The 27,485-nt window shown below is 48.7% G+C and overlaps 1 protein-coding gene across 1 annotated transcript in view; it reads right to left on the bottom strand.

Moving 5' to 3' along the window:
- Nucleotides 1-2,173: 2,173 nt before the first annotated feature.
- TRPM1 (transient receptor potential cation channel subfamily M member 1) overlaps nt 2,174-27,485 on the bottom strand; it is a 102,036-nt gene continuing 76,724 nt past the window's right edge. The window contains 8 exon segments of the mRNA XM_060260094.1: nt 2,174-3,578; nt 4,539-4,671; nt 6,159-6,361; nt 14,480-14,624; nt 16,879-16,899; nt 18,520-18,694; nt 21,212-21,463; nt 22,497-22,625. Coding sequence (XP_060116077.1) covers nt 2,345-3,578; nt 4,539-4,671; nt 6,159-6,361; nt 14,480-14,624; nt 16,879-16,899; nt 18,520-18,694; nt 21,212-21,463; nt 22,497-22,625 — 2,292 coding nt within the window. The 3' untranslated portion in view covers nt 2,174-2,344.

Here is a 27,485-nt window from a genome sequence, read left to right as displayed (position 1 = left end):
ACCAGTCCATCAGGGTCAGTGTATTGTCTACTCAGACTGGCAGCTGCTCTCCAGGGTCTCAGGCAGAGAAAAGTCTTTCCCATCACCTCCTGCCCGGTCCTTTCAGCGGGGGATGTCGGGGATTGAACCTGGGATCTTCTGCACATCAAGTATCAGCTCTGCTATTAAACCACAGCCCCTTTCCTGGAGATCAATTGCGATTCCAGAACTCCGGGCCCAACCTGGAAGTTCGCAACCCATCACTGCACAATCTTCAGATGCTTCACAACAGAAACAGACCTTCCTGTTAACAGTGAATGGTTTTAGCTTGTGGTTTTTGTTGTTATCCGCCCTGAGCTCACTCGCAGGAAAGGGTGGAATACAAATGAACAAAAATAATAAAAATAATAATTCCTCTAAGAGGCAACATCAGCAGCTTAAGGCAACCAGCTCCACCTGAATTAGAGAGCCAGTTTAGTGTAAGAGCGGTGGACTCTAATCTGGGAGAACTGGGTTTGATTCCCTGCTCCTCTGCAACTACTGGAGTGACCTTGGGTCAGTCATAACTCTCTCAGAGCTGTTCTGCTCAAGAGCAGTTCTCAAAAGAACTCTCTCAGCCCCACCTACCTCACAGGGTGTCTGCTGTGGAGAGAGGAGGGGAAGGAGATTGTAAGCTGCTCTGAGACTTTGAGCGAAGGGCAGGGTATAAATCCAACCTCTTCTTCTTTTGTTCAGATGCTATGGAGGCTACATGTGTTTTGGAAACTGCAGACATCCTGCCAAAAATGCAAGATTCTGGGGGCAGGGCATGGAGACCCCTTTGTAAAGCAAAATAAAAAGATTTCTCCAGAGGGGGGAGTCCCAAGTAGCAGAAGGGACAAAGGTGCTTAAAACACCTCCTGTTTTTCTTGCTCAAGCAGCTTTTCTCCCTGGGAGCTTCTGTTAGGGGGAAATGTTGCCCAAGAAGGGCTAGAGTACGGAGTCCCAGAAAGCTGATGGGAAAAGATTCTCCTAACCATGCACAATTCTAAGGATTGACAACTCCCAAGTGGGGCCTGGAGATCTCCCACTATTACACATCACTGCCTAATGACAGAGATCCGTTGCCCTGGGGAAAATGGCTGCTTTGGAGGGGAAACTCCACGGCGTTGTATCCTGCAGAGCTCCTTCCCCTCCCCAAACCAAAATCTCCAGGTATTTCCCAACCTAAAGTTGGTAACCCCACCGATTCTGTTTGCAGCGACTGTGGCCCAGAGACTGCATGGTTAAGTCTCAGGTCCCAGGGTTTGGTCATCTGATGTGTGTATTTTCGGTAAAAAACAAACAAACCCCACCACAACCCTAGAAGTGAGAGCAGGGAGCTGATTCACGCAATCCTTTTTGCAGCGAGAAAAAGCCCCAACGGAAAACACCCTAGGCAGGGTAAAATCACAAGGTACCTCTTCTTGCAAAAGGACTCATTTTTCAAGCATTTTCCAGGACATATTAGAACTGTTACATTGCCAAACAAGCCGCCCCTTTGACCACATGCTGGGGGGAAAAATCACTTTGGGGTGACTGTAGCATTGTTTTAAAAAATTAGATCGTGTTGCTCAAGTAACCACAGAGGAAATGAAGTTAAGCTTTCGATCAGCCCCCCACCACCACCCTGCCCCAAATCCACATACTGATCACTGCTTGTGGGCAGGTTTGAAACCAGTGAAGAAACACCCATGGCACCCATTCAGGAAGTCACAGACTTATAGATGTAGTGCGGAAAAAGAATTTTCGGTTGCCAGAATTTTGGGGCTACGCAAAGCGACATATCTCGAGTGTGAGAGATGGGGCTTTTATGGGCAACGTGGAGCCGGGCTTCTACCTGCCTCGAAGGACATTTTGTTCAAAATTTCTCCCCTCTGAGAAGTCGACAGGGAAAAAAGAAAAAGCTGCACCTTGAGCTTCTTCTTTTAGGATTCTGTACATACCATTCCACGCCCCATATTACACATACTGTTTGTATCTGTATTTTTACTTCTTTAAAGGCTCTAATGCTTTTTGATCACTTTGTGGACCCCGAATGGGTGGAAAGGCAGCATAAAAATATTCTAAATCAATCAGTCGATAAAAATAATCCCTTGGGGCGCTAGCGGACTTGAAGAATCCATGCGGCACTGTTGGCCAAAGGGGAACACCGCGCTTGTCCTGTAGCTAACAGCATGAAGTGCTTCTGAAGAAAGAATGGAGCCCAGATAGGTTGTCTGGAAAAGAGAATGCAGTGAGCTATCAAAGGCAAATCGACCCTTTAAGAAAGAGGTGCTCGTTCAACGGTGCGTTGGCTTAGTCTGGCAAGGCGGGAGATAACCACCCAACCAGAAAAGGCCCCTTGTCAACATTCTGTTTCAGTGGAGGTGTTTTCTGGCTTGAGTTTCTGCTCTTCCGTTGCGCTCCCACAGCCCACCGTGAGGTTGCTGACGCTCTTGGCATGACCTGGCCTGTTGAGTTTGTCCTTCGCAGCCTTGGCCTTTCGAGAATGGCTGTGTAAACTCTTGGACCGGATAGGCAGAAACTCAGAAGTCCTTTCGGGCGCCACAGGCAGCAGATGGTCTGCATCAGTCCTTTCGGTGGGTGGGGGTGAAGGAGGGTGCGAGGCACTGAGAGCTGTGAAGTCACTCACGTCGCTGTCGTCTTCCGTGTCGGTCAGCAGCGGTTTCCGTTCGGCCTGCATCTCTGCCTCGGACACGATGCCCGGATATTCGGGAGGGGGTTCATTGGCCAGCTTTTGCTGCAACTCGTACTTCCACTCCGCAGTCCACTGCTCAATCGTCGAGGGGCACACGTGGTCCAGGATGCTATTGTATCCTGTGGTCCAGCTGTTCACCCCTCCCATCATCCTCCCGCCTTGTGCAAATACATAACTCCGTGACTTCATCATGGTTTCTTGACAAGCGTTGAATGTTTCTGAAGGATAGTACCTCATTGCTATAGCTTTGTCCAAAGGATAGGAGATGGCGGCTTCTAATTTGGCCCTTTCTAGAGCTAAATGGGTACTCGGAAGAACAGGCCTGGTTGTGGATTCCCCGTTCATCACAATCTCCACCGGACTGAGGCCCTGCGGTAAAGTCTCGTCACACCGGTAGTGTTCATGCCCGACGCCCAAACCAGAACGGGCTCTACCGATGGTATGGGTGACATCCAAGGTGTTTTTGTGGTGATCCCCTGAGCTGCTCGAGGCAGACCGGAGACTCCCTTGGCGTTCCGGAACCAGCTGCATTTTGGAATCCGCTTTACGCAGCGTCAAGGCTGGCGACATAGGGGCGCCCGTGTCATCGTACGCCAGCTCGTCGCCGCCACCGACGTGGTACCTATACACGCTGGAGCCTTCGGAGCTGTTCACGCTGCTCTGCCGGAGGAGGTAGGCGGCATCGCATTCGGAGGAGGCCCGTGAGCGCGTGTGAATCAGTTCAGATTTATCAATCCCCGCCAACTTCTCCAGGGCGTTTGCCATCCGGCTGGAGACTTCTTCCAGCTGAGAAAGGCGAAGGTCAACGGTTTGCAGAGAGGCTTTCATGAAATGCTCCCTTTCGTTCACTTCTTCTAACCTCATAGACATGTTTTCGACTCTACAGAATTGGAACCGGGGGGTGGGAGGAAGAAGAGATTTATTCAACACCGATTTGTTCTGTTGACCCCTCGAAAGCTATAATGATAGCTATCGGCACATTTTCGTTCCCACCCCTTATTTATGTGTACTTTTGGTTCATTATGTTTTAAACTGTTGATTATTTGCAAGTATCTATGGGTTATCTGGAATATATATTACATAATTTGAAATATGACAATTCTTAACATCATATCTGCAATCTGTATGTTTTGTAAAAAATGCAATGAAATGTATTTGAGATAGAGAAAGAGAGCTGTAATGATCAGTTTGGAAAAGAATATAAGAAAATCAGCCAGTCTTTGTTTATGATCAGGGCCTCATCTTCAATCAGTTTAATCCCCACGCAAAACAGAGAATAATGTATTTGTCTGATTAGGTACAAAAATACTGACACAATTTGAAATTTGAGATTCCAGTGCGATAGCACTGTATGGACCAACGAGATTTTTGCAGTATAAGCCCTTAAGAGTCAAAGCTCTCTAATGAAGCGAGTTTTGTCTTCAAAAGCTCTCTTGAGGTGTTATGAGATTCGAATCCAGCTCTTCTACTGTAGACTAACACGGCTGCCCTTTGAAATGGTCTTCATGGAAGTTTTAAAAAGTCCCAGGTTTTCAAAAATTATGCCATTATCACCTGCTGGTCTGCTTCTATTCCCTGGTTTAATAGTCAAGAACATTGCATAGTCAATAAGGGGCATATTACGGGGCTGTGTAACTGCATTGGTTATGATAAGCGGCAGCAGGTCACCAAGATCTCTGGCAGAAATCTTTCCCAGTGCTCAGCTGGAGCTGCCAAGACTTAAACCGGGACCACCTTCTGTATGCAAACCAGATGTTCTGCCACTGTTTCTCAAGCTCTCCTAGCACCCCCCCTTTCCCTGTTTGCGTCTTAAGAACAAAGGAATCTTTCCACCAGATACCTTTCAGAAGTGACTCGGATACGTTCGTCGTTGGACGACTGCTCTTCATCCTCCTTTTCCCGGAAGTACTCCTCCACGCATTGCTCCTCGAATTCGTACAGCTTTTTCAACTCTTCGTCATTTAGAAAGAGCTCTGCAGCAAGAGTGGGGGGAAAGGGGATTCAGTCCTTCATCAGTGCCAGCAAGGGGGTCTCATGGATACATGTAGCTTCATGATAGTTTCACGCAGCTTGACATGAACTCTAGCAGGAAACTTATAAAAACAAAGATATATTTGCCTGTATCTGTTGTTCATAACTTATGCACATAACTTCTGTGCAGGCACACATTGGGGTTATGCACGCACAGGTGATTGGGACTGCACCGAAGACGGAAGATGAACTACAGGTTCTGTAAACATGGCACCAAAACTGCCTCCCCCAAAATATTTATCTTTCCCCTTGCATTAGTCTTCTGCCAGCAGATGAAGACTTTTCTGCCTGGTTTGGCATTTCCCCCAATGATTTCTCCTTCCTGCCCAATTGCTGGTTTTTAAAATACATGTTTTCGTTTCAACTGAATTTATGATGGTTTATAGCGTTCTGCTTTTAGCCACCTTGGTGGTCCTGACTGGCCCAAAAGATGGGGTAGAAGATTGGTGAATAAATAATAATACCGAGAAACAAAAAAAGGTGCGTGTGATTTTAGCCCGGAACAGACTAGGTAACCAAAGAGTTTGAGAAAAAAAAGAGGAAAACCCCCTTTTTATGGAATTATCACTGTCAATTTAAAAAAAAACACTATTCAAAACCTTTAATCAAATAATAAATATTAAAAACTGTGCATCAAAACATATTACTCTTTAGTTTTTTTTATCTATCTATCTATCTATCTATCTATCTATCTATCTATCTATCTATCTATCTATCTATCTATCTATCTATCTATCCTATCATCCATCCATCCATCGGGATTGGACAAAATGACCCTAGAGGTCCCTTCCAACTCTACGATTCCATCCATCCATCCATCCATCCATCCATCCATCCATCCATCCATCCATCCATCATCTATCTATCTGTCTGTCTGTCTGTCATCTATCTATCATCTATCTATCACTAACCATCCCTTCATCCATCCATCATCGTCTCTCTCTCTCTACCTGTCTCTCTCTCTCACTCTCACTCTCTCTCATCTATCTATCTATCTATCTATCTATCTATCTATCTATCTATCTATCTATCTATCTATCTATCTATCTATCTATCTATCCCTTCCCCAAGTGTGAAAAAATACCTTTTCCAGTAAAATTGGACTCGTACACATGGGAATTTCAAAGGTGGAAAGAAAGAAGGAAGGAGGAAGGGAAGAGAAGAGAAGGAAGGAAGCAAAATAGATGGGGGAGGTGGAGGGAGGGAGAGGTGGAAAGAAAGCAACTTTAAATGCATTCTCCAAGCCCCCCACATTGGCTGGCTTGGCTTGGCGAAGTGATTTAAAGAAAGAAAAGCCTTTCCCAAGCTGGCTGATAGGGTGGTCAAGAGCCGCACAACATGTGTGAAAGAGCTGCACGCAGCTCCTGAGCCACAGTTTGGCCACCCCTGCCCTAGCTGGTGATGACAGCTCAGCCAATCCTCCCCGTACTCAGTCCTCGGTCGCGCTCGTCTTGGTCCCCTTCCCGCCTTTTCTTGCAGCGGCAACAGAGTCGAACGAAAATGATGTAGAGGTGGCTGAAGATGATCATTGGAGGGGGCAGGACTGGTCGGTCGTGGAAGGTCATGATCAGCTGATACCGTTGGAACTTCCAGACTTGGTTGGAGATGGACTTGACTTCAAAGAAGGTATTGCTGCAAGAAAGAACCCAGTTAAATGTCTCCACCTCAAATCTGCCCCCCCACCCCAGTCCAAGATGGTGGTGGTGTCATTGGGCCTAAAACCGCAGTGGAACACTATCCTCTCTTTCCATTGAGAAATAACCAACGGAAGGACCAGGTTCATGACATACTGAAGGCCTATGTGGAGGTGAATGAACATTCTTCCAGCATTCATTGACACCTGAATGGAGCAAATTTCACCACATACAGGACTAGGTTTGGGGCCAGTTAAGAAGAAGAAGAAGATATTGGATTTATATCCTGCCCTCCACTCTGAAGAGTCTCAGAACGGTTCACAATCTCCTTTCCCTTCCTCCCCCACAACAGACACCCTGTGAGGTAGATGAAGATATTGGATTTATATCCCGCCCTTCTCTCCGAAGAGTCTCAGAGCGGCTCACAATCTCCTTTCCCTTCCTCCCCCACAACAGACACCCTGTGAGGTAGATGAAGATATTGGATTTATATCCCGCCCTTCTCTCCGAAGAGTCTCAGAGCGGCTCACAATCTCCTTTCCCTTCCTCCCCCACAACAGACACCCTGTGAGGTAGATGAAGATATTGGATTTATATCCCGCCCTCCACTCTGAATCTTAGCGTCTCAGAGCGGCTCACAATCTCCTTTCCCTTCCTCCCCCACAACAGACACCCTGTGAGGTGGGTGGGGCTGGAGAGGGCTCTCACAGCAGCTGCCCTTTCAAGGACAACCTCTGCCAGAGCTCTGGCTGACCCAAGGCCATTCCAGCACCTGCAAGGGGAGGAGTGGGGAATCAAACCCAGTTCTCCCAGATAAGAGAGCTATGGCTGACCCAAGGCCATTCCAGCAGCTGCAAGTGGAGGAGGGGGGAATCAAACCCGGTTCTCCCAGATAAGAGAGCTCTGGCTGTCCCAAGGCCATTCCAGCAGGTGCAAGTAGAGGAGTGGGGAATCCAACCCGGTTCTCCCAGATAAGAGAGCTCAGGCTGACCCAAGGCCATTCCAGCAGCTGCAAGTGGAGGAGTGGGGAATCCAACCCGGTTCTCCCAGATAAGAGAGCTCAGGCTGACCCAAGGCCATTCCAGCAGCTGCAAGTGGAGGAGTGGGGAATCCAACCCGGTTCTCCCAGATAAGAGAGCTCAGGCTGACCCAAGGCCATTCCAGCAGCTGCAAGTGGAGGAGTGAGGAATCCAACCCAGTTCTCCCAGATAAGAGAGCTCTGGCTGACCCAAGGCCATTCCAGCAGGTGCAAGTGGAGGAGTGAGGAATCAAACCCGGTTCTCCCAAATAAGAGAGCTCTGGCTGACCCAAGGCCATTCCAGCAGCTGCAAGTGGAGGAATGGGGAATCAAACCCGGTTCTCCCAGATAAGAGAGCTCTGGCTGACCCAAGGCCATTCCAGCAGCTGCAAGTGGAGGAATGGGGAATCAAACCCGGTTCTCCCAGATAAGAGAGCTCTGGCTGACCCAAGACCATTCCAGCAGGTGCAAGTGGAGGAGTGGGGAATCAAACCCGGTTCTCCCAGATAAGAGAGCTCTGGCTGACCCAAGACCATTCCAGCAGGTGCAAGTGGAGGAGTGGGGAATCAAACCCGGTTCTCCCAGATAAGAGAGCTCTGGCTGACCCAAGACCATTCCAGCAGGTGCAAGTGGAGGAGTGGGGAATCAAACCCGGTTCTCCCAGATAAGAGAGCTCTGGCTGACCCAAGACCATTCCAGCAGGTGCAAGTGGAGGAGTGGGGAATCCAACCCGGTTCTCCCAGATAAGAGAGCTCTGGCTGACCCAAGGCCATTCCAGCAGCTGCAAGTGGAGGAGTGGGGAATCCAACCCAGTTCTCCCAGATAAGAGAGCTCTGGCTGACCCAAGGCCATTCCAGCAGGTGCAAGTGGAGGAGTGGGGAATCAAACCCGGTTCTCCCAGGTAAGAGTCCGCACACTTAACCACTACACCAAACTGGAGGAGGAGGAGGAGATTGGATTTATATCCCGCCCTTCACTACCTGAAGGAGTCTCAGAGCGGTTTACCATCTCCTTTCCCTTCCCCTCCCCACAACGGACACTCTGTGAGGTAGGTGGGGCTGAAAGAGCTCTTTTGAGAACTGCTCTTGAGAGAGCAGCTCTGAAAGAACATGTGACTGACCCAAGATCACTCCAGCAGGTTCATGTGGAGGAGTGGGGAATCAAACCCGGTTCTCCCAGATCAGAGTCCCTGCACTTAGTCACTACACCAAGTGGAGGTGTGACTTCCTCTTCTTAGGTAACTCCCTGACCTTGTGATCCCTCTTGATAGGGAATGGCTATGGCTCAGCGGAAGATTCTCTGCTTGGTGTGCAGAAAGGTTCAATCCTTGGCATCTCCAGTCAAAAGAATCAGGTGGTAGATGATGGGAAAGACCTCAAGCTAAGAGCCTTGATGGATTGAGGGTCTAATTCAGTATAAGACATCTTCATGTGTTCAGGTATTATATGGCCGGGGCTGTGGATCAGTGGAAGAGCCCCTGTTTGGCATGCAGAATGTCCCAGGTTCAATCCCTGGCATTTCCAGTTAAAACAACCAGGCAGGAGGTGATGGGAGAAGACCTCAGCCTGAGAACCTGGAGAATGGCTGCCAGTCTGAGTAGAGAAGATTGGCATTGATGGACAAAGGTTCTCCGGTGTGAGTAGGGCTTTTTTTGTAGCAGGAACTCCTTTGCATATTGGGCCACTCACTCCTGATGTAGCCAATCCTCCAAGAGCTTACAGTAGGCCCTGTACTAAGAGCTCTTGGAGGATTGGCTACATCAGTGGGGGCGTGGCCTAATATGCAAAGGAGTTCCTGCTACAAAAAAAGAAGCCCTGGATGTGAGTGAGAATGGTTCAAGGCAGATCCCTGGTTTTCGAGCCCCAGTTGGCTGCAAGAAGCATGACACAGAGGAAAGCAAGAGGGGGCCTGGCTTGGCTTAGATGGCTACAATTGCATTTGCAACACACACACCCCCCAACACACACACCCCATTGCAAATGGAAAGATCCCTGCAAAATGCCATCGCTAATGGAGCTGCTTTCTGAAGCACAGCAGAAACTGAGCGTGGCTAGCAACATCTCCTGGCGTTTGCTGCTACACGAAGAGCTCAAGCCATGAAAGGCCCTTTTGTAGAATCAAAAACCCTCCCCGGAGCTTCGTGGCGTTTTGCTTTTAAAATGCCGATCAGCTTGACCTAAATAGGAGGCTTTTCAAATCTCTTTCTTTCTTTCTCAGGGGAAGAAAATCCCACCCAGCCTAAATTCAGAACTTTGTTCCTGTAAACCTTTTGGGAGATGAACAGAGTTTGATGTTTAAAGCTTCCTTCTCAAGGATATGGATTTCAACCAGCCCTGCAATTAATTTCAGAGGGGGAGCCATGCTGGCCTGGAGGAGAACAGCGAGATTTGTGTCCAGGAGACCAAGGAGATTTTTTTGGGGGGTGGAGGGGTGGGGTGGGGGATTAGGAGCTTTGGAGAGTCAGAAATATCTTGACAAGGGGAGCTTTAACTCTCAAAAGCTCATGCCCCCCCCCCCCAAAAGAAGTCTCAGCCTTCCTGCTGGACTTGGATGCAGCTGATGCAACTAGTGTCAACCTACACATTACATCAGGAATCTGTGGCTATGCTCACACACATAAAATAATGCACTTTCAATCCATTTCCAATGCACTTTCCCACTGGATTTTACTGTGTGAACCGGCAAAACCCAGTTTAAAAGTGCATTGAAAGTGGATTGGAAGTGCATTGTTTTGTGTGTGTGATCACAGCATATGAATCAATTTCCCAATATTTACATCGGAGGAGGAGGAGATTAGTTTTATACCCCATCAGAGTCTCAGAGCGGCTTACAATCTCCTTTCCCATCCACTCTCCACAACAGACACCCTGTGAGGTAGGTGGGGTTGTAAGAACATAAGAGAAGCCATGTTGGATCAAGCCAATGGCCCATCCAGTCCAACACTCTGTGTCACACAGCGGCTAAAAAAAATTATATACACACACAAACACACACTCATATATATACACATTGTGGCTAATAGCCACTGATGGACCTCTGTTCCATATTTTTATCTAACCCCTTCTTGAAGCTGGCTATGCTTGTAGCCGCCACCACCTCCTGTGGCAGCGAATTCCACATGTCAATCACCCTTTGGGTGAAGAAATACTTCCTTTTATCCGTTCTAATCCGACTGCTCAGCAATTTCATCGAATGCCCACGAGTTCTTGTATTGTGAGAAAGGGAGAAAAGGACTTCTTTCTCTACCTTCTCCATCCCATGTATTATCTTGTCAACCTCTATCATGTCACCCCGCAGTCGACGTTGTGAGAGCTCTTGAGAGAACAGCTCTGAGACATCAGTGACTGACCCAAGGCCGTCCCGCTGGCTCCATGTAGAGAAGGAGTGGGGAATCAATCCCAGTTCTCCAGATTAGAGTCTGCTGCTCTTAACCACTACAAGCCTTTAAAAACACCTGCGGAAGGGGTGAACTGGGTTCTGTGTTTGGTACAAGAGGAACCCTTTCCCCTAGGTCAGGGGTGAGGAACCTCGGTCCCGAGGGCCGAATACGGCCCTCGAGGTCCTTGGTGTGGCCCTCGGGGATTGCTGAGCTGAACCAAGCCATGTGGCAGCCTCCCTGGGGCTTGGCTGGCCAGCGAGGATCGTGGGGCCCAGCCGCGCTGTGCAGCAGCCTCCCCAGGGCCAGGCAGGAATCACAGGGCCCTGATGTTCTGTGCGGCAGCCTCCCTGGGGCCTGGCTGGCCGGCCAGAATTGCTGCAGGGCCTGGAAAAGTTATTGTCACAGTTCAGTTTGCACTTGATTATCCCAGATGGTGCGGCCTAATATGCTAATATTAGGGGATGTGGTCTAATATGCTACTGAGTTCCTGCTGGGCTTTTTCCTACAAAAAAGCCCTGGACCTCTGCATTTGCCTAGGGTGGCGGGCCAGGTGTGTGTGTGTGTGCCAGATTAGGCTCTCCCCACACGACTTCAAATAGAAAAAAACAATTATTTGCATTAATTTTGCTGGCCTGAATCATTCTCCCTCGGCGAAGCACTTTTAAAAAGTTGATCATTTTTTATAGTCCACGGATGATGTGATAAATATCCATATGGCCCTTGGCAGAAAAAAGGTTCCCCGCCCCTGCCCTAGGTCATTTCCCAGACTTCATCATGGAAGCTACGGCCCCTCTATCTGCAAGACCTGAGCGAAGCTATCAACGATAGGATGCTGGGGAAAGCAGGATATAAATGAAATTGTATTAATGAAATATTAAATTAAATTAATTAAATGTTTTCTTGCATGCACGTAAGTATACATCTTGAAGCAGCTATGAAACTGTCATCCGGCAGTATCTGTCAGATCTCCACTGGCCAATCAGAAGGCCTTTTGGCCCCATCTACTATTTAAAATATTTGGCGGGCAACAGGAAAGGTGTCAGTGGGAGAGAGAGATTCACTGGTGAACACCAACAGGGGGTATCTGGAGGGACCACAAATAAAACTAAGGACCTTGGATCAGCCTTTTAGTTGAAGAAAAGGAGGAGGAGGGGGAGGAAGAGTAGGATATTGGATTTATACCCTGTCCTTCACGCAGAGTCTTGAAGCGGTTTTCAATCGTCTTCCCTTCACCTCCCCACAACAGACATCCTGTGAGGCTGGTGGGAATGAGTGAGCTCTTTTGAGAACTGCTCTTGAAAGAACAACTCTGAAAGAACTTGTGAATGACCCAAGGCCACTCCAGCAGCTGCACGTGGAAGAGTGGGGAGTCAAACCCAGTTCTCCCAGATTAGAGTCTACACTCTTAACCATTACACCAAACTGGCTACAGGAGATCACCCTGTGATGACCATCATCTTGCAGTATTTTTAAGGACAATTTAACCATACTTGTTGATTTCAGGTAACAGTGTACACCTGTAAGACCTCTGGAGCAATTCTTTTTCGTTTCAAGGGGAACTTCTCAGTGGACAGTGCCACTGAATCTTCCTAGATGGGAAAGGGGGCTCTTCTATTGCCACGAAACACGGTCCATTTCTCCATCTCATACCAAGCACGGACGAGTTAACAGCATGACCTACTTCCAACAGTGCTGGTTTTATTTGCGGTCCCTCCAGCTAACCCCCATTAAGTGCACCAGAGAATCGTTTTCTCTCTCTTTAGAGAGAGAATTTTAGCTCTGCGACTGGCATGTGACTCCTTTTGAAATGCATGACCTTTTCAGCTATTGAGCATTCCGCCACAGACAGCAAATAAAAGATGGCTTTTGTGAGATGCTGGTTTTCAAAAACTGAGCTCCAAATCTGGGCATAACGCCCAAGACAACAGGCTCTATCAGCACCCACTGGCTCTCCAGTTTGGGACACAAGTAGCGAAAGACAAAGGTGCAACTGAGCAGTAACTATTAGGATGCCCTCCTCTTTGGGAAAAGGAAGCAGGCAGATAAGACACAATGCCAGAGAAGGTAATCTAAATAAATGAATAGCTACATTCAAGTTCAGTAGCACTTTAGAGACCAACAGTTTGACAGGTGGTATAACTTGAGGTATACCCTGGGCTGAGATATATAACCTGGGGTATATCCCGGAGATTTAGGCACTACTATCCTGCCATCATCCCATGGGTTCTCTGGTTTCATATATCATGTTGGTATAGTCATTTTTAGATTCTAATTTAAATAAACATATATATTTAGATTCTAACTTAAATAAAATATATATTAACTGTTTTTATTTTTGGTGCATTATACCCAGCCCTGAGTCCACTTGCAGGAGAGCATGGGATAAAAATGCCAAGATAAATAAGTTTTCAAGATTCAAAACCCCCTTAATCAGATACAAATAGGGACTGGAAATCCCTGAGTCCTTATATTCCTTCATCAGATAGGAGTAGGAATGGAGGTCCCTGCGTCCTTATATCCCTTCATCAGATACGAGTAGGAATGGAGATCCCTGCGTCCTTATATCCCTTCATCAGATATGAGTAGGAATGGAGATCCCTGCATCCTTATATCTCATCATCAGATACGAGTAGAAATGAAGATCCCTGAGTCCTTATATCCCTTCATCAGATAAGAGTAGGAATGGAGACCTCTGAATACTTATATCCCTTCATCAGTTACGAGTAGGAATGGAGATCCCTGCATCCTTATATCTCATGATCAGATAAGAGTAGGAATGGAGATCCCTGAGTCCTTATATCCCTTCATCAGATAAGAGTAGGAATGGAGACCTCTGAGTCCTTATATCCCTTCATCAGATACGAGTAGGAATGGAGATCCCTGCATCCTTATATCTCATCATCAGATACGAGTAGGAATGAAGATCCCTGAGTCCTTATATCCCTTCATCAGATAAGAGTAGGAATGGAGATCCCTGAGTCCTTATATCCCTTCATCAGATAAGAGTAGGAATGGAGATCCCTGGGTCCTTATATCCCTTCATCAGATACGAGTAGGAATGGCGATCCCTGCATCTTATATCCCTTAATCAGATACGAGTAGGAATGGAAATCCGAGTCCTTATATCCCTTAATCAGATACGAGTAGGAATGGAAATTCCTGCATCCTTATATCCCTTAATCAGATACGAGTAAGAATGGAAATTCCTGCATCCTTATATCCCTTAATCAGATACGAATAGGAATGGAAATTCCTGCATCCTTATATCCCTTAATCAGATACGAGTAGGAATGGAAATTCCTGCATCCTTATATCCCTTAATCAGATACGAGTAGGAATGGAAATTCCTGCATCCTTATATCCCTTAATCAGATACGAGTAGGAATGGAAATCCGAGTCCTTATATCCCACCTTCTGACTGGGATTTCCATTCCTATTCATATCCGACAAAGGGAGCTCTGCCTCTCAAAAGCTCATACTTCCCAAATGTTCTTGGTCTCTAAACTGCTCCTGGACTCAGATCTAGCTCTTCTGCTGTGAACTTCTGAAATGAAATGAATGAATCCACACCAAGTTTGCAGGGATATATATGTCGGTGCCCCCTCAGCGTGGGATTGGGGTGTCAGTTGCAAGACTGAGGTAATTTACTCTGAGGCCCTCGGAGAAAGGCAAGGGAAGTGCTTCTCTTCCCAGCAGGGAAAGGCCAGCAGAGCACTTACTTGAAGACGGCGATCAGCAGGTTGACCAGGAGGATGTTGGCGACCAAGAGGTAGCAAGCCATAATGGCTGGAGTCAGCCAGGCACCAGGGATGCAGGGGGGGAGGCGCTTTCCATCCTCATCATACAAGTTCTCCCCACAAGGAGCTGAGGGTGAAAGAGATGGAACGTCACTAATCTGCAATGTAGAGTTCTAGTAAAGGCGTCCCATAGAACGGGGGGGATTTGTGGACCACAGAAGTTCTTGTGAGCCCCTCGGACATCAGGAAGTCTGGCCCCTGAGCATACTCGGAAAGATGTTGCATGCAGATAAATCTGCCACAACTGCACATAGGGCTGTAATCCTATAATTTACTGGGCCATGCTGATATAATGCCAAGTTACAGGGGAAGGAGGAGAGAGCTGATTATGCAGCTGAAGAAGTAGGGATGCCAATCTCCAGGTGCGGGCAGGGGATCCCCCAGTTTGGAGGCCCTCTCTCCCCCTTCAGGGTCATCAGAAAGCAGGGGAAGAAGGAAATGTCTGCTGGGCACTCCATTATACCCTACGGAGACTGATTCCCATAGGGTATAATGGAGAATTGATTCATGGTTATCTATATGTTCCCCGGAGAGTACTTCGGTCTGGGTCACAAAACCTCCTCTCAATCCCTGGCCCTGAGGAGGCCAGGCTCATAACTAGAACCGGGGCCTTCTCTGTAGTGGCCCCACGCTGGTGGAATGAGTTGCCATCAGAAGTTAGGGCCCTGCGAGAGTTCGTACAGTTCGCAGGGCCTGTAAGATGGCACTCTTCCACCAGGCATTCACAAACTAGACTGCTGGCCACGTCAGTTCTCAGGAAACATCTGGACCGCCTCTTGCAAGCTGCTCTATAGCAGCAGTGGAAAGGACCATTTAAGACTCGCCTACGGAGAACATAAATCTGAATGTAAGATCATAGCATCGAAGTGTTAATTTTCTATGTTTTTAAATTGTTTTATGGTTTTTATGTCCTATTATACGTTTATACCCATGCATACGCGTGAGCATGCAAGCCGCCCTGAGCCTGCTTTGGTGGGGAGGGCGGGATATAAATGGAACTAACTAACTAAGTAATCTGGGACTCAGGGGGGCTGTTTTGTTTAGTTGAGGCACCAAATGTGCAGCATAGCATCTGGTGCCTCTCCTCAACCCCCCCCTCCAAATTTCAAAAAGATTGGACCAGAGGATCCAATTCCATGACCCCCCCCCCCAAAAGGTGCCCCTCTCCTTCATTATTTCCAAATGGAGGGAAGGCGTGCAGTCCCTTTATATGTGATGGTCAGAACTCCCTTAGAGTTCAATTATGCTTGTCACATCCTTGCTCCTGGCTCCACCCCCAAAGTCCCCAGATATTTCTTGTGTTGGACCTGGCAACCCTATGAAGAGGGCAGAGGCTTGCCTGGATGTGCCATCCAACAGAGGCCTCTCGCATCACCAAATCGTCCCTGGAAAGGACCACTTCAGTTTGTAGGAAGACTCTCCTTCCCCCCCAGCAGATGTCTACATGCAGAAATCTAGCACGCCAGGGAAAAGATCAAGCTGTAATCTCTAGAACATATTGTGTTCCGAGTCCGTTTCAAGGTGTTGGTACTGACCTTTAAAGCCCTTTATGGTCAAGGGCCTGTCTATCTGCGGGACCGCCTTTCCCCACATGTTCCCCGGAGAGCACTGCATTCAGGGACAAAAAATCTATTGTCCATCCCTGGACCAAAGGAGGCTAGGTTGCGGCTGATGCGAGCTAGGGCCTTTTTGGTGGCAGCACCAGATTTGTGGAATGCTCTCCCAGGCGCCATAAGGGCCCTGCGGGATCTCTCTACTTTCCGCAGGGCCTGTAAGACCGAACTGTTTCGACAGGCCTTTGAGATCTAACCGGGAGAGAGCTGCCACCTGACATCATTATAGAGCACTATATGATCACCGCTTATATTATATTATAGTGCAGAGATACAGCACCATGTAATGAAATAACAAATGTTTTAAATAATGAAATAACAAATGTTTTAAATAATGAAATGAAATGCTTTAAATAATTTTAAATTGTGATTTTTATTGGTTTTAATCTGTAAAAATGAATGTTGTTAGACACCCAGAGTCCGCTTGCGGAGAGGGCGGGATAGAAATTTAAAGTAATGAATAAAATAAATAATAAATAAATAGATGCAAAGTGCCTGGAAAGGAAGAGATTCTTTCTTTAAGACAGGGGAATTGGAATTCTGGTCAAGAGAAGCTGGGCTCCAGCCGTGTATATAATTGCACAGAGCAGCTGAGTGGAATTCTAATTAAAGAGGAACAATGTATTCAGTGTTGGGGTGGTGGTGGGGGGGTGAGAATGCATGAATCAAAACATTTAATTAATTTGTCAGTGCCCGACAAAGACTTACGATTAATTTCCATGGCATAGACTACGTGGCGTTCCGAAAGCAAAGAATAATTTAAAAAAAAAGAGAGAGAGAGAGAAGAGTTATATAGAAAAACAAGGAAAGCACAAAAGAATAATAGGAAAGGAAAGAACGCACAATATTGGAGCTCTTCTGCTGCCGGAGAAAGATAAGAGCAAACACAATAACAGGAGAAGGCAGAAGGTTGTAGACAACGGGCTCGACGACGGGCCCTGCCGTTTCCGTTCCGCTTTGTCTTTTCTGAAACATTATGGACGGCAGCGAACGTGTGGGAATCAAAAATGAATCATGACAGGTAGGTGGCAGATGATCGGCGTCAACGTGGGAGCTGTCGCGGGGAAACAAGGACGACGGCAGCCGTCTCAAGCACAAAACACCACGATGAAATCACGAGACGGGCAGCGTGGGCAGACCAGGAAACACAGAAATGCCAGGGAACAGAGGGTGCGGATTTGATTTATTTACTTCATTTATACCCTACCTTCCTCCTCAGTTGAGACTCAAGGTGGATTAAGTATTTCTTCTCTCCGTTTTATCCTCAAAACAACCCTATGAGGTAGGTTAGGCGGAGAGTGTGCGACTGGCCCAAGGTCACCCGGCGAGTTCCCTTGGCAGAGTGGGGATTCGAACCTGGGTCTCTCACATCCTTGTCCAATACTCTAATCTCTACACCCAGGGCTTTTTTTTTGTAGCAGGAACTCTTTTGCATATTAGGCCACACACCCCTGATGTAATCAATCCTCCAAGAGCTTACAGGGCTCTTCTAGCAGGGCCTACTACAGCGTATTGTTGGGAGCTCTCTGTTTGGGGCAGTGATGCTTTGTATTCTTGGTGCTTGGAAGAGATAGCAGGGGAGAGAGAAGTTATTTTTTTTAAAAAATGAATATATTTTGGGAAAGGAAAGGTCCCCTGTGCAAGCACCAGTCGTTTCTGACTCTGGGGTAACGTTGCTTTCACAACGTTTTCACAGCAGACTTTTTACGGGGTGGTTTGCCATTGCCTTCCCCAGTCATCTACGCTTTCCCCCCAGCAAGCTGGGTACTCATTTTACCGACCTCGGAAGGATGGAAGGCTGAGTCAACCTCGAGCCGGCTACCTGAAAACCCAGCTTCCGCCGGGGATCGAACTCAGGTCGTGAGCAGAGCTTAGGACTGCAGTACTGCAGCTTTAACACTCTGCGCCACATATCTATTAACTGCGGCACTGCAAGGGAAGAGTATGACATCATGGTGAGGGAGAGAGAGGGCTGCCAACTTCCAGGTGAGCTCTGGAGATCTCCCAGAATTACAACTGGTCTCTAGACTACAGAGAGCAGATTCCCTGGAGAAAATGGCTGCTTAGGAAGGTGGCCTCTAGGCAATATACACCACTGAGGCCCCTCCCCTCCCCAACCCCCACCCTCCCTAGGCTCCACCCCAAAATCTCCAGGAGTTTCCCAAACTTGAAGTTGGCAACCCTATGAAGAGACGATCCTATCTGTCACAAGCACAGCCTCGTCTACAGCGAGGAAAAGTCATGCACGAGAGAGGGTCCAAATTAAAACAGGAAGGGTCGATTAATTTGGATCGGATCATCTGCCTCGGAAACAGGAAACAGAACTCTTACTATGAACTCTGCTCTTACGGTCTATCTGGTCTGCAAACACCTCCCCGTAGATCATCCAGTAGGGCATGTAGAAGATGTTGCGGGCCAGCCGCCAGGAGGGCTCCTCGTCCGGGTGCAGGATGGCTTGGCGGGCCACCCCGAAACTCATCAGCACCACCAACATGATCACCACAAAGTACAGCATGTCGATCATCTGTGCGGGGAAAGAGCCAGATCCGACTCCTGTATTATCGAGAGCACATGCGCACGTTTGGCGCATGGGCTGGAAAACGTTATGGAGGAAACAGCTGGATTTGAGTCCCATTGCACCTCTGAATCCAATAGGATTGGGGGGGGGGGGTTATGTGCTTTCAAGACTCAACGCTGGGCTGAAAATAACGATGGAGGAAACCGATTCAAGTCCCAAAGCGCCTTAGAAGAAGAAGAAGGAAAAGAATGCAGATTTCTACCCCGCCCTTCTCTCTGAATCACACTCAGAACAGCCTACAATCTCCTTTATCTTCTCCCCCCACAACAGACACCCTGTGAGGTGGGTGGCGCTGAGAGGGCTATCACAGCAGCTGCCCTTTCAAGGACAGAGTCTCAGAGCAGCCTACAATCTCCTTTCCCTTCCTCCCCCGCAACAGACCCCCTGTGAGGTGGGTGGGGCTGAGAGCGCTCTGACAGAAGCTGCCCTTTCAAGGACAGAGTCTCAGAGCAGCCTACAATCTCCTTTCCCTTCCTCCCCTACAACACACACCCTGTGAGGTAGGTGGGGCTGAGAGCGCTCTGACAGAAACTGCCCTTTCAAAGACAGAGTCTCAGAGCAGCCTACAATCTCCTTTCCCTTCCTCCCCTACAACACACACCCTGTGAGGTGGGTGGGGCTGAGAGGGATCTCACAGCCGCTGCCCTCAACTCCTGCTATAGCTATGGCTGACCCAAGGCCATTCCAGCAGCTGCAAGGGGAGGAGTGGGGAATCAAACCCGGTTCTCCCAGATAAGAGCCTGCACACTTCACCACTACACCAAACTGGCTCTTAGAGACCAATGAGATTTTTTTGGGGGTGGTGGTGGTATGTGCTTTCAAGGCTCAAAGCTGGGCTGAAAAACTGTGGAGGAAACAGCTAGATTTGAATCCTGGAGTACCTTAGAGACCAATGACATTTTCGAGGTTACGCGCTTTGGAGACTCAAAGCTCCCTTCGGACCAATGACATTTGCAGAGTATGATCTTGCAAGAGTCAAAAGATCATACTGTGAAATTTTCATTTGTTCCTGACAGAAGATTCATACCCCGAACATTTCATTGGTTCCTGAAGGGAGTTTTGACTCTCAAAAACTCATACTTTGCTCCCCCAGCTCTTTTTGTAGCAGGAGCTCCTCTGCATATTAGGCCACGCCCCCTTGATGCAGCCAATCCTTCAAGAGCTTAGAGGCTCTTCATACTGGGCTCCTCTTACAGGGCCTACTGGAAGCTCCAGGAGGATTGGCTACATCAGGGGGTGTGGCCTAATATGCAAAGGAGCTCCTGCTAGAAAAAGAGCCCAGCCCCACTCTCAACCTTTAGGTGACAGCGGAAGACAATTTTATTCAGGATGGCATTTAATGAATTTCATTTCTTCTACCTTCCGGCAGTTTTAAATTGATTTCACATTGGTGGTTTTATATACTTGATTGTGTTTAATTGCATTTATGCTGTAAGCCGCCTTGAATTCCAGTAAGGTTAGAATGGCGGCAAAGAAATGTTTTAAGTAATTTAATTTAAATTATTTCAGTGTCGGTTTCAATTTTTTAATGAATTTTTTTGTAGTGTTTTAACTATTAACTTCCTTGGTGGCAATAAGTGGGCAGAAACGTGGCATGTAAATGTTGTAAGTAACTAAATAAGTATGAAGAATGGTTGAAGTATGAAGAAAGGTTGATGGAGCTGGGCATGTTTAGCCTGGAGAGGAGGCAGCTGAGAGGTGACATGATCACCATCTTCAAGTAGTTGAAGGACTGTAATATAAGAGGATGGTGTGGAATTGTTTTCTGTGGCCCCGGAAGGTAGGACCAGAACCAATGGGTTGCAATTAAATCAAAAGGGTTTCCGGCTCAACCTTAGGAAGAACTTCCTGACCGTTAGAGCGATTCCTCAGTGGAACAGGCTCCCTTGGGAGGTGGTGGGCTCTCCTTCCTTGGAGGTTTTTAAGCAGAGGCTAGATGGCCACCTGACAGCAATGAGGATCCTGTGAACTTAGAGGGAGGTGTTTGTGAGTTTCCTGCATTGGGCAGGGGGTTGGACTAGATGACCCTGGAGGTCCCTTCCAACTCAGGAGGTGGTGGGCTCTCCTTCCTTGGAGGTTTTTAAGCAGAGGCTAGATGGCCACCTGACAGCAATGAGGATCCTGTGAACTTAGGGGGAGGTGTTTGTGAGTTTCCTGCATTGTGCAGGGGGTTGGACTAGATGACCCTGGAGGTTCCTCCCAACTCTATGATTCTAAGTAGTTTGCTAAGACGTAGTCCTCCCAAATTAATCTGGGACGCATTAATGTGATGGGAGCCATTTTCTTCAGGCTGGCCTTGAATCTTCCAGCAAGTCTCTAGCTACTCCGCCTGGTTTCCCAGACCTTCTTGCTTGGCAAAATTCTACAGAGTTCCTCTGGCATTTCACTGGCATCTCCTTCCTACCCACCCTCCTCTGACCACACACCTGACTTCTCAAGGCTTCCAAATACACGGATACCTACCATCTTCCCGATCATCATGACGTAGGGTCCCAAGTACTTGTTCACGCCGAAGATGTCCAACACTCGGATGTACCAGAAGATTATATCCACGCAGTAGATGACCCTCCCGTAGCCCATGTACGGCTGGTTTTGCAAACGGAGCATCGCCCCAATCAGGAACGTGGAGATGGCCACCAAGTCAGTGATGTTCCAGTATTCCTGAAGCCACACTTTAATCTTCTGGCTCAGTTTGCCCGGTTCGGACATCAAAATCTGAAAAGAAAACAGTGGTGGAGGTTGAAGGTGGAATGCAAAGAGGAGGAAAGAGGCACCGTCAGTTAGGAAGAGTTTAAAAAGAAAGACAGGGGGAGAAAGAGAGAGAGAGAGTTGGGGGACTTCAGGGCTTCTAGAATGCAGCTGTACTGCAGAAAGATGAGCCTGCATCAATTTTCGTTATGATTGTACACTGTCCTGAGCCACAAGGAAAGGCAGGCTACAAAGATTTTATGAAATCAATAATCTGCACACACTTGGCTAGAACAGTCCACAGTGGCACCTTTAAGCCCAACCAAGTTTCATTCAAGGTATAGACTTTTGGGTGTATGCACAGTTCATCACTCGCTTTGAGCTCATTTCCAGGCATTGGAAGAAGAAGGAGGAGGAGATTCAATTTACACCCCGCCCTTCGCTAGCTAAAGAAGTCTCAGAGCAGCTTCCAATCTCCTTCCCTTCATCTCCCCACAACAGACACCCTGTGAAGTAGGTGGGGCTGAGAGAGCTCTGACAGAAACTGCTCTTGAGCGAATGGCTCTTAAGAGAACTTGTGACTGACCCACGGTCACACCAGCAGCTGCGTGTGAAGGAATGGGGAATGAAACCCGGTTCTCCAGATTAGAGTCCACCGCTCTTAACCGCTACAACAAACTGGCTCTCCTTAGTCATTTTATACACAGAGTTGATGATTTCACATTCACAGTTGATGAATACATCAAATGACCAATAGGCCCATACACGTTTCGGCCTCTAGGGCCTTCCTCCGCGGTCAATAATACTATGGTAGAAACACACACACACAAATCCAGAAGCAAATATACATAAACTGAAGCCAAGTGTTGTTTTATCATATGCCGTGTGGTCGCTGAACGTTTGTGGGTAGCTTCTCACGGTAACGGCACGTGCAAAACGAAATCTTCAGTTACATAATAATCTGGTAAGAAACTACCCTAGTCTCTGGATGTTTGGGATACCAACCGAGAGTTACGGTGCAGACATTTAAAAGGCCCAGAAGTGGAAATGTTCTTATTACCTCTCTTACTTTCTCCAGGGCCAGGGTCACGATATAAGAGATGACCACCCATTCCTGGACCGAGGGCCAGCGTTCCATCCGTACCAAGATGATGTAGTTGAACAGCATTAAGTAGCCCAGGTAGGAAATCTGGGGAAGAAGAAGAAAAGGAACCTGCTGTGGTTTTTCAAAGGACTGCGCTCTTGCAACTGATATATTTGTGCATCTTCTGGGTTTCGATGGCCACCTTGCAGTCCTACTACCCTTCTCTCTGGGAACCAAAAGCTGCTTCTTGTCTTCTCTCACGGGTCTCTGTGGTGTTTCCAAAATTCAAAGGAACAGGAATTGGAGGGGAGGGGTACTGAGGAGGGGCTGTGGCTGTGGTACAGCCTCAGGTGGCCTGCAGAGGCTCCCAGATCCAACCCCCGGCTACTCCAGTTGAAAGGGCCAGGCAGTGGACGAAGTGAAAGGCTTCTGCCTGAGACCCTGGAGAGCGGCTGCCAGTCTGAGCATACAATACCGACCATGATGGATTGAGGGTCCGATTCTGTATATCGCAGCTTCATGTGTTCACCGAACCATGGATTTGGGAAGGGACTTCCAGAGTCATCTAGTCCAACCCCCTGCACAATGCAGGGAAAAACAGGTTGCTTACCTGTAACTGATGATCTTCGAGTGGTCATCTGTGCAGTCACACACATGGGTCTTGCCGCAGGCAACGGATCCATACCTCGGAGCTCCAATAGCTCGTTTATAACGTCTTTTGGCGCGCTTTCCTCCCGCCCTGGGGAGCAGGCAGCGACTGCGCATGCCTGGAGCGGGGGGAGAGCGCCCATTCCACTCAGTTTCTTCCAGCCGCCACTGGCAAGACTAGAAAGGTTAAAGCAAGAAGTACCAGAGGCCAGCAGCGGGGAAGGCTGGGTGGGCGTGTGTGACTGCACAGATGACCACTCGAAGATCATCAGTTACAGGTAAGCAACCTGTTTATCTTCTTCGTGGTCTCTGTGCAGTCCCACACATGGGTGACTAGCCAGCTAAGAGTCCTGGAGGAGGGTGCTGGAAAAGAAAAAGTTAGTCACCTGACCCATACCAAAGACTGTGTGGTATAGGAGTATAAGCGGATGCACTCACCTCCATTTCAGTGAAAGATGGATCTGAGGACCGCTTGTCCGAAGGAGGCGTCACGTCTCGCACGAACGTCCAACGCGTAATGGGAGACGAACGTGGAGGGAGAGGACCAGGATGCGGCTGCACAGATGTCCTCCATGGAGACGCCGTGCAAGAAGGCCGAAGACGTCGAGACCGCTCTAGTGGAGTGCGCCTTAAGGCCTTCGGGCAGAGGCTGCTTAGCCAGTTCGTAGCACAGCCTAATAGCACTCACTACCCATTTTGAAAGTCTCTGGGTAGAGATCTTGTGTCCCCTGCAAGGGTTTCCGTATGCCACAAATAAATTAGGGTCCTTACGGAAAGGCCGTGTACGATGGAGGTAGAAGGATAATGCTCTTCTTGCGTCCAAAGAATGCAAGGCCCATTGTCCCTGGTCAGTTGGGTTGGGAAAAAAGGTCGGCAGAGAGGTTGCAGTCGACAAGTGGAACTGGGAGACAACTTTAGGAAGGAACGCAGGGTCCGGTCTCAGGACAACCTTTTCCTTGTGGAAAATGGTGTAAGGAGGATCGTGGCGGAAAGCGCATAGGTCACTTGCCCGCTTACCAGAGGTGAGGGCAACGAGCAACGCTGTCTTCCAGGAAAGAAGGTTGAGGTCTATGGTGGCCATGGGTTCGAATGGTGCCTTCATAAGCGAGGAAAGAACTAGGGATAAACTCCAAGTTGGAACAAGAGGTTTAACAGGGGGATTGAGGTGCAACATGCCCTTGAGAAAGGACTTGGACAAGGGATGAGAAAAAACTGTCTTGCCGTCTACCGGATTGTGGAACGCGGAGATGGCGGACAGATGAACCTTGAGGGATGAGTAACAGAGTCCTGATTTCTTCAGTGAAAGCAAATAGTCCAGGATCATATTGAGAGGTACCGATTCAGGAAGTAGATGGTTAGTAGCCGCGAACGAGGAGAAGCGTTTCCACTTCCTTCGGTACGAAAGCCTTGTGGAGGGCTTCCTGGCATTAAGAATAACGTGGGCTACCTCTGCGGAGAGGTGGGAGGTCGAATTCTCCATGCCGTAAGGGCCAGAACCTGAGGGTTGTGGTGCAATATCTGACCGTTGGCTTGGGAGAGGAGGTCGATCGCGAACGGGAGACGACGGTAAGTGTGATGAGATAACTGGAGAAGTCTCGTGAACCCTGGTTGCCGTGGCCACCAGGGGGCTACCAGGATGCAGTCCGTGCCGTCTCGTGTTATCTTCATCAACACCCGAGTTAGTAGAGGGGTTGGTGGGAAGATATAGTGGAGAGGACCTGTCCATCTGTGTAGGAAGGCGTCGTTCCGCCTCCTGGAAAAGTAGCGTGGACACTTGGCATTGTCCTTGGAAGCAAAAACATCCACCTTGGGTGTTCCGAAGCACCTGAAAATGGGTCGAAGGTAGGTCGGATTGAGGGACCATTCGTGGTCGTCCAGACGAAACCTGCTCAGCGAGTCGGCCAGAACATTGTCGACACCTGGGAGGTGAATCGCGGTCAGGTAAATGTTGTGCTCCAGGCACCATTCCCAGAGTGAGACGGCTATACGGCAGAGCCTGAGCGACCTGGTTCTTCCCTGCTTGTTGATATAGTACACCGTTGCCATGTTGTCCGTTGAAATTTGGACATGGCTCCCGTTGATCAGTGGGAGAAAGGATAAGAGGGCCCTGTGCACGGCAATCAGTTCTAAGCAGTTTATGTGCATGGCCCTCTCGGAAGGGGTCCAAAGGCCTCTGATGGTTTTGTCCTCTAAGTGGGCTCCCCATCCCCACTTTGAGGCGTCCGTTGTCACAACAGCCACTGGGGGTGCCGGTAAAAATGGCATGCCCACGAGGAGGTTGCTGGGTATCGTCCACCACGTTAGGGATGAAAGTACTCTCTGGGGGACCATAAGTAGGACATTCTGCGGTTGCAACTGAGGATGGTAAGCTCTTACAAACCAAAGCTGTAGTTGTCGCATCCGTAGCTTGGCAAAGTGGATGACGGAAGTCGTGGCAGCCATGAGGCCCAGCAAGCGTTGTATGATGAATGCCGACTGGTAAGGCTGATGCTGAATCGACTTGGCTAAGGTGATGATAGTAAGTGCTCGATCCCCTGGGAGGAAGGCACGGTGGAGAGAAGTGCGGAGGAGAGCCCCTATAAACTTGATGTCTTGGGTGGGCTCGAGATGGGATTTGGATGCATTCACCCGAAGCCCTAAGGAATCGAGAAGAGAGAGTGTTGTGCTGATGTTGGCCTGCAACCGACGCTGGCTTGGTGCTATGAGGAGCCAGTCGTCGATATACGGGAAAACTGTGATGTTTCGAAGTCTGAGAGCCGCTGCCACCACCGCCATGCACTTGGTGAATACCCTTGGCGCAGTGGAGAGGCCGAAGGGCAGGGAGACGTACTGGAAGTGGTCTCTCCCCACAGCGAATCGCAGGTACTTCCGGTGCTGAGGTCGAATTGTCACATGGAAGTAAGCGTCCTGAAGATCTAGGGAAGCCATCCAGGAATCCCTGGGGATAAGAGGCAGGATGCCCTGTAGGGAGATCATTCTGAACTTCCTGTATTCTATGAATTTGTTCAGCTTCCGAAGATCGAGGATAGGGCGCTTCCCTCCATCCCGTTTGGGGACCAGGAAGTATCTTGAGTAGAATCCCGTCCCTCGGTGTTGAGGAGGAACGGGTTCTATGGCATTCTTCTGGAGCAAGTCCAGGATTTCCTGCTGGAGGAGTGCAGATGGAGGGGTGGCTATGAAGTGGTGGTGGTGTGGTGGCGAAACGAACTCTATTGCGTAACCTAAACGCACGATGGTAAGGACCCAAGAGTCGGTGGTGATGGAACTCCAACGAGGGTAAAAGGGGAATAGTCTGGTCTGCCCCTTGGGAGAGTCAAAGAGACTGTTTGCCTGTCTGGGACTGCTTCTTAGAGGGCTGAGTCCGTGGCCTCTGATGAAAGGGCTGTTTAGGCAGGGGTTTCCTTTTCCAGAACTCCTGAGATTTAGGCGATCGTTGACGACGCTGAAAGGATGGCTTCCAGGGTCTCTGCCTGTTAGAGGGCAGGGAGGTAGGTTGTGTGACGCCGAGGCGTTTGGCTCTCTTACGGCCGTCATCGACCGAAGCTAGGACCTCGTCCGTGGACGCATGGAATAGACCCAGGCCATCGAAAGGAAGGTCCTCTATACGCTGCTTGATATCTGGTTGAAGGTTGGTAGAGCGGAGCCAGGCATGGCGACGTAAGGCTACAGATGTCGCAAACACTCGGGAGGAACAGGAGACCGCATGGCGAATGGAGTTGATCTGTTGTTTGGAGACACGGGAAAGCTCAGAGACGAGAGCCGAGACCGCTTTCTGAGAGGAGTCAGGCATGGATGTGATATGCGGGGTGATCTGGTTCGCCAGGTTGAAGGTGTAGGCAGCAAAATAGGCCAAGTAATTGTTCAGCTTGGAATTAGTCGAGGAGAAGCTATAGATCTTTTTAGCCAGAGTGTCCAGTTTACGGCCCTCGCGGTCAGGAGGAACAGGGTGGCGAGATTGTTTGTTCTTGGTGGCCGAATGAACAATGATGGAGTTGGGCGCCGGGTGGGAGGCGAGGAATTTGCAGTCAGCTGCTTGAACCCTGTAAAGGGAATCCAGGCGTCGGGAAAGCGTAGGAATCGAGGCCGGCTTATCCCAGGCTTCTTGGAGGCCCTCCAAGTGTACAGGGAGCATAGGAAGCGAAGAGCTGTCAGGGAAGTCTGAACGGACTAGGTCATGTACCACATCCGAGATCTTGGGTGAGTCAGAGGACATAGGAATGTTTAGTGCGGAAGCCATAGTTGTTATGAGATTAAGGTAGGCCTTGGAACTGTCAGATGGTGAGAGCCTAGGAGGTTGGTCCGATGCGGGGGAGGCTG

Source organism: Heteronotia binoei, chromosome 19 (genome assembly GCF_032191835.1).
Source record: "Heteronotia binoei isolate CCM8104 ecotype False Entrance Well chromosome 19, APGP_CSIRO_Hbin_v1, whole genome shotgun sequence".
Taxonomy (NCBI): domain Eukaryota; kingdom Metazoa; phylum Chordata; class Lepidosauria; order Squamata; family Gekkonidae; genus Heteronotia; species Heteronotia binoei.
Note: the sequence above shows the minus strand (reverse complement) of the source record. Positions and strands in the feature narration are given on the sequence as shown.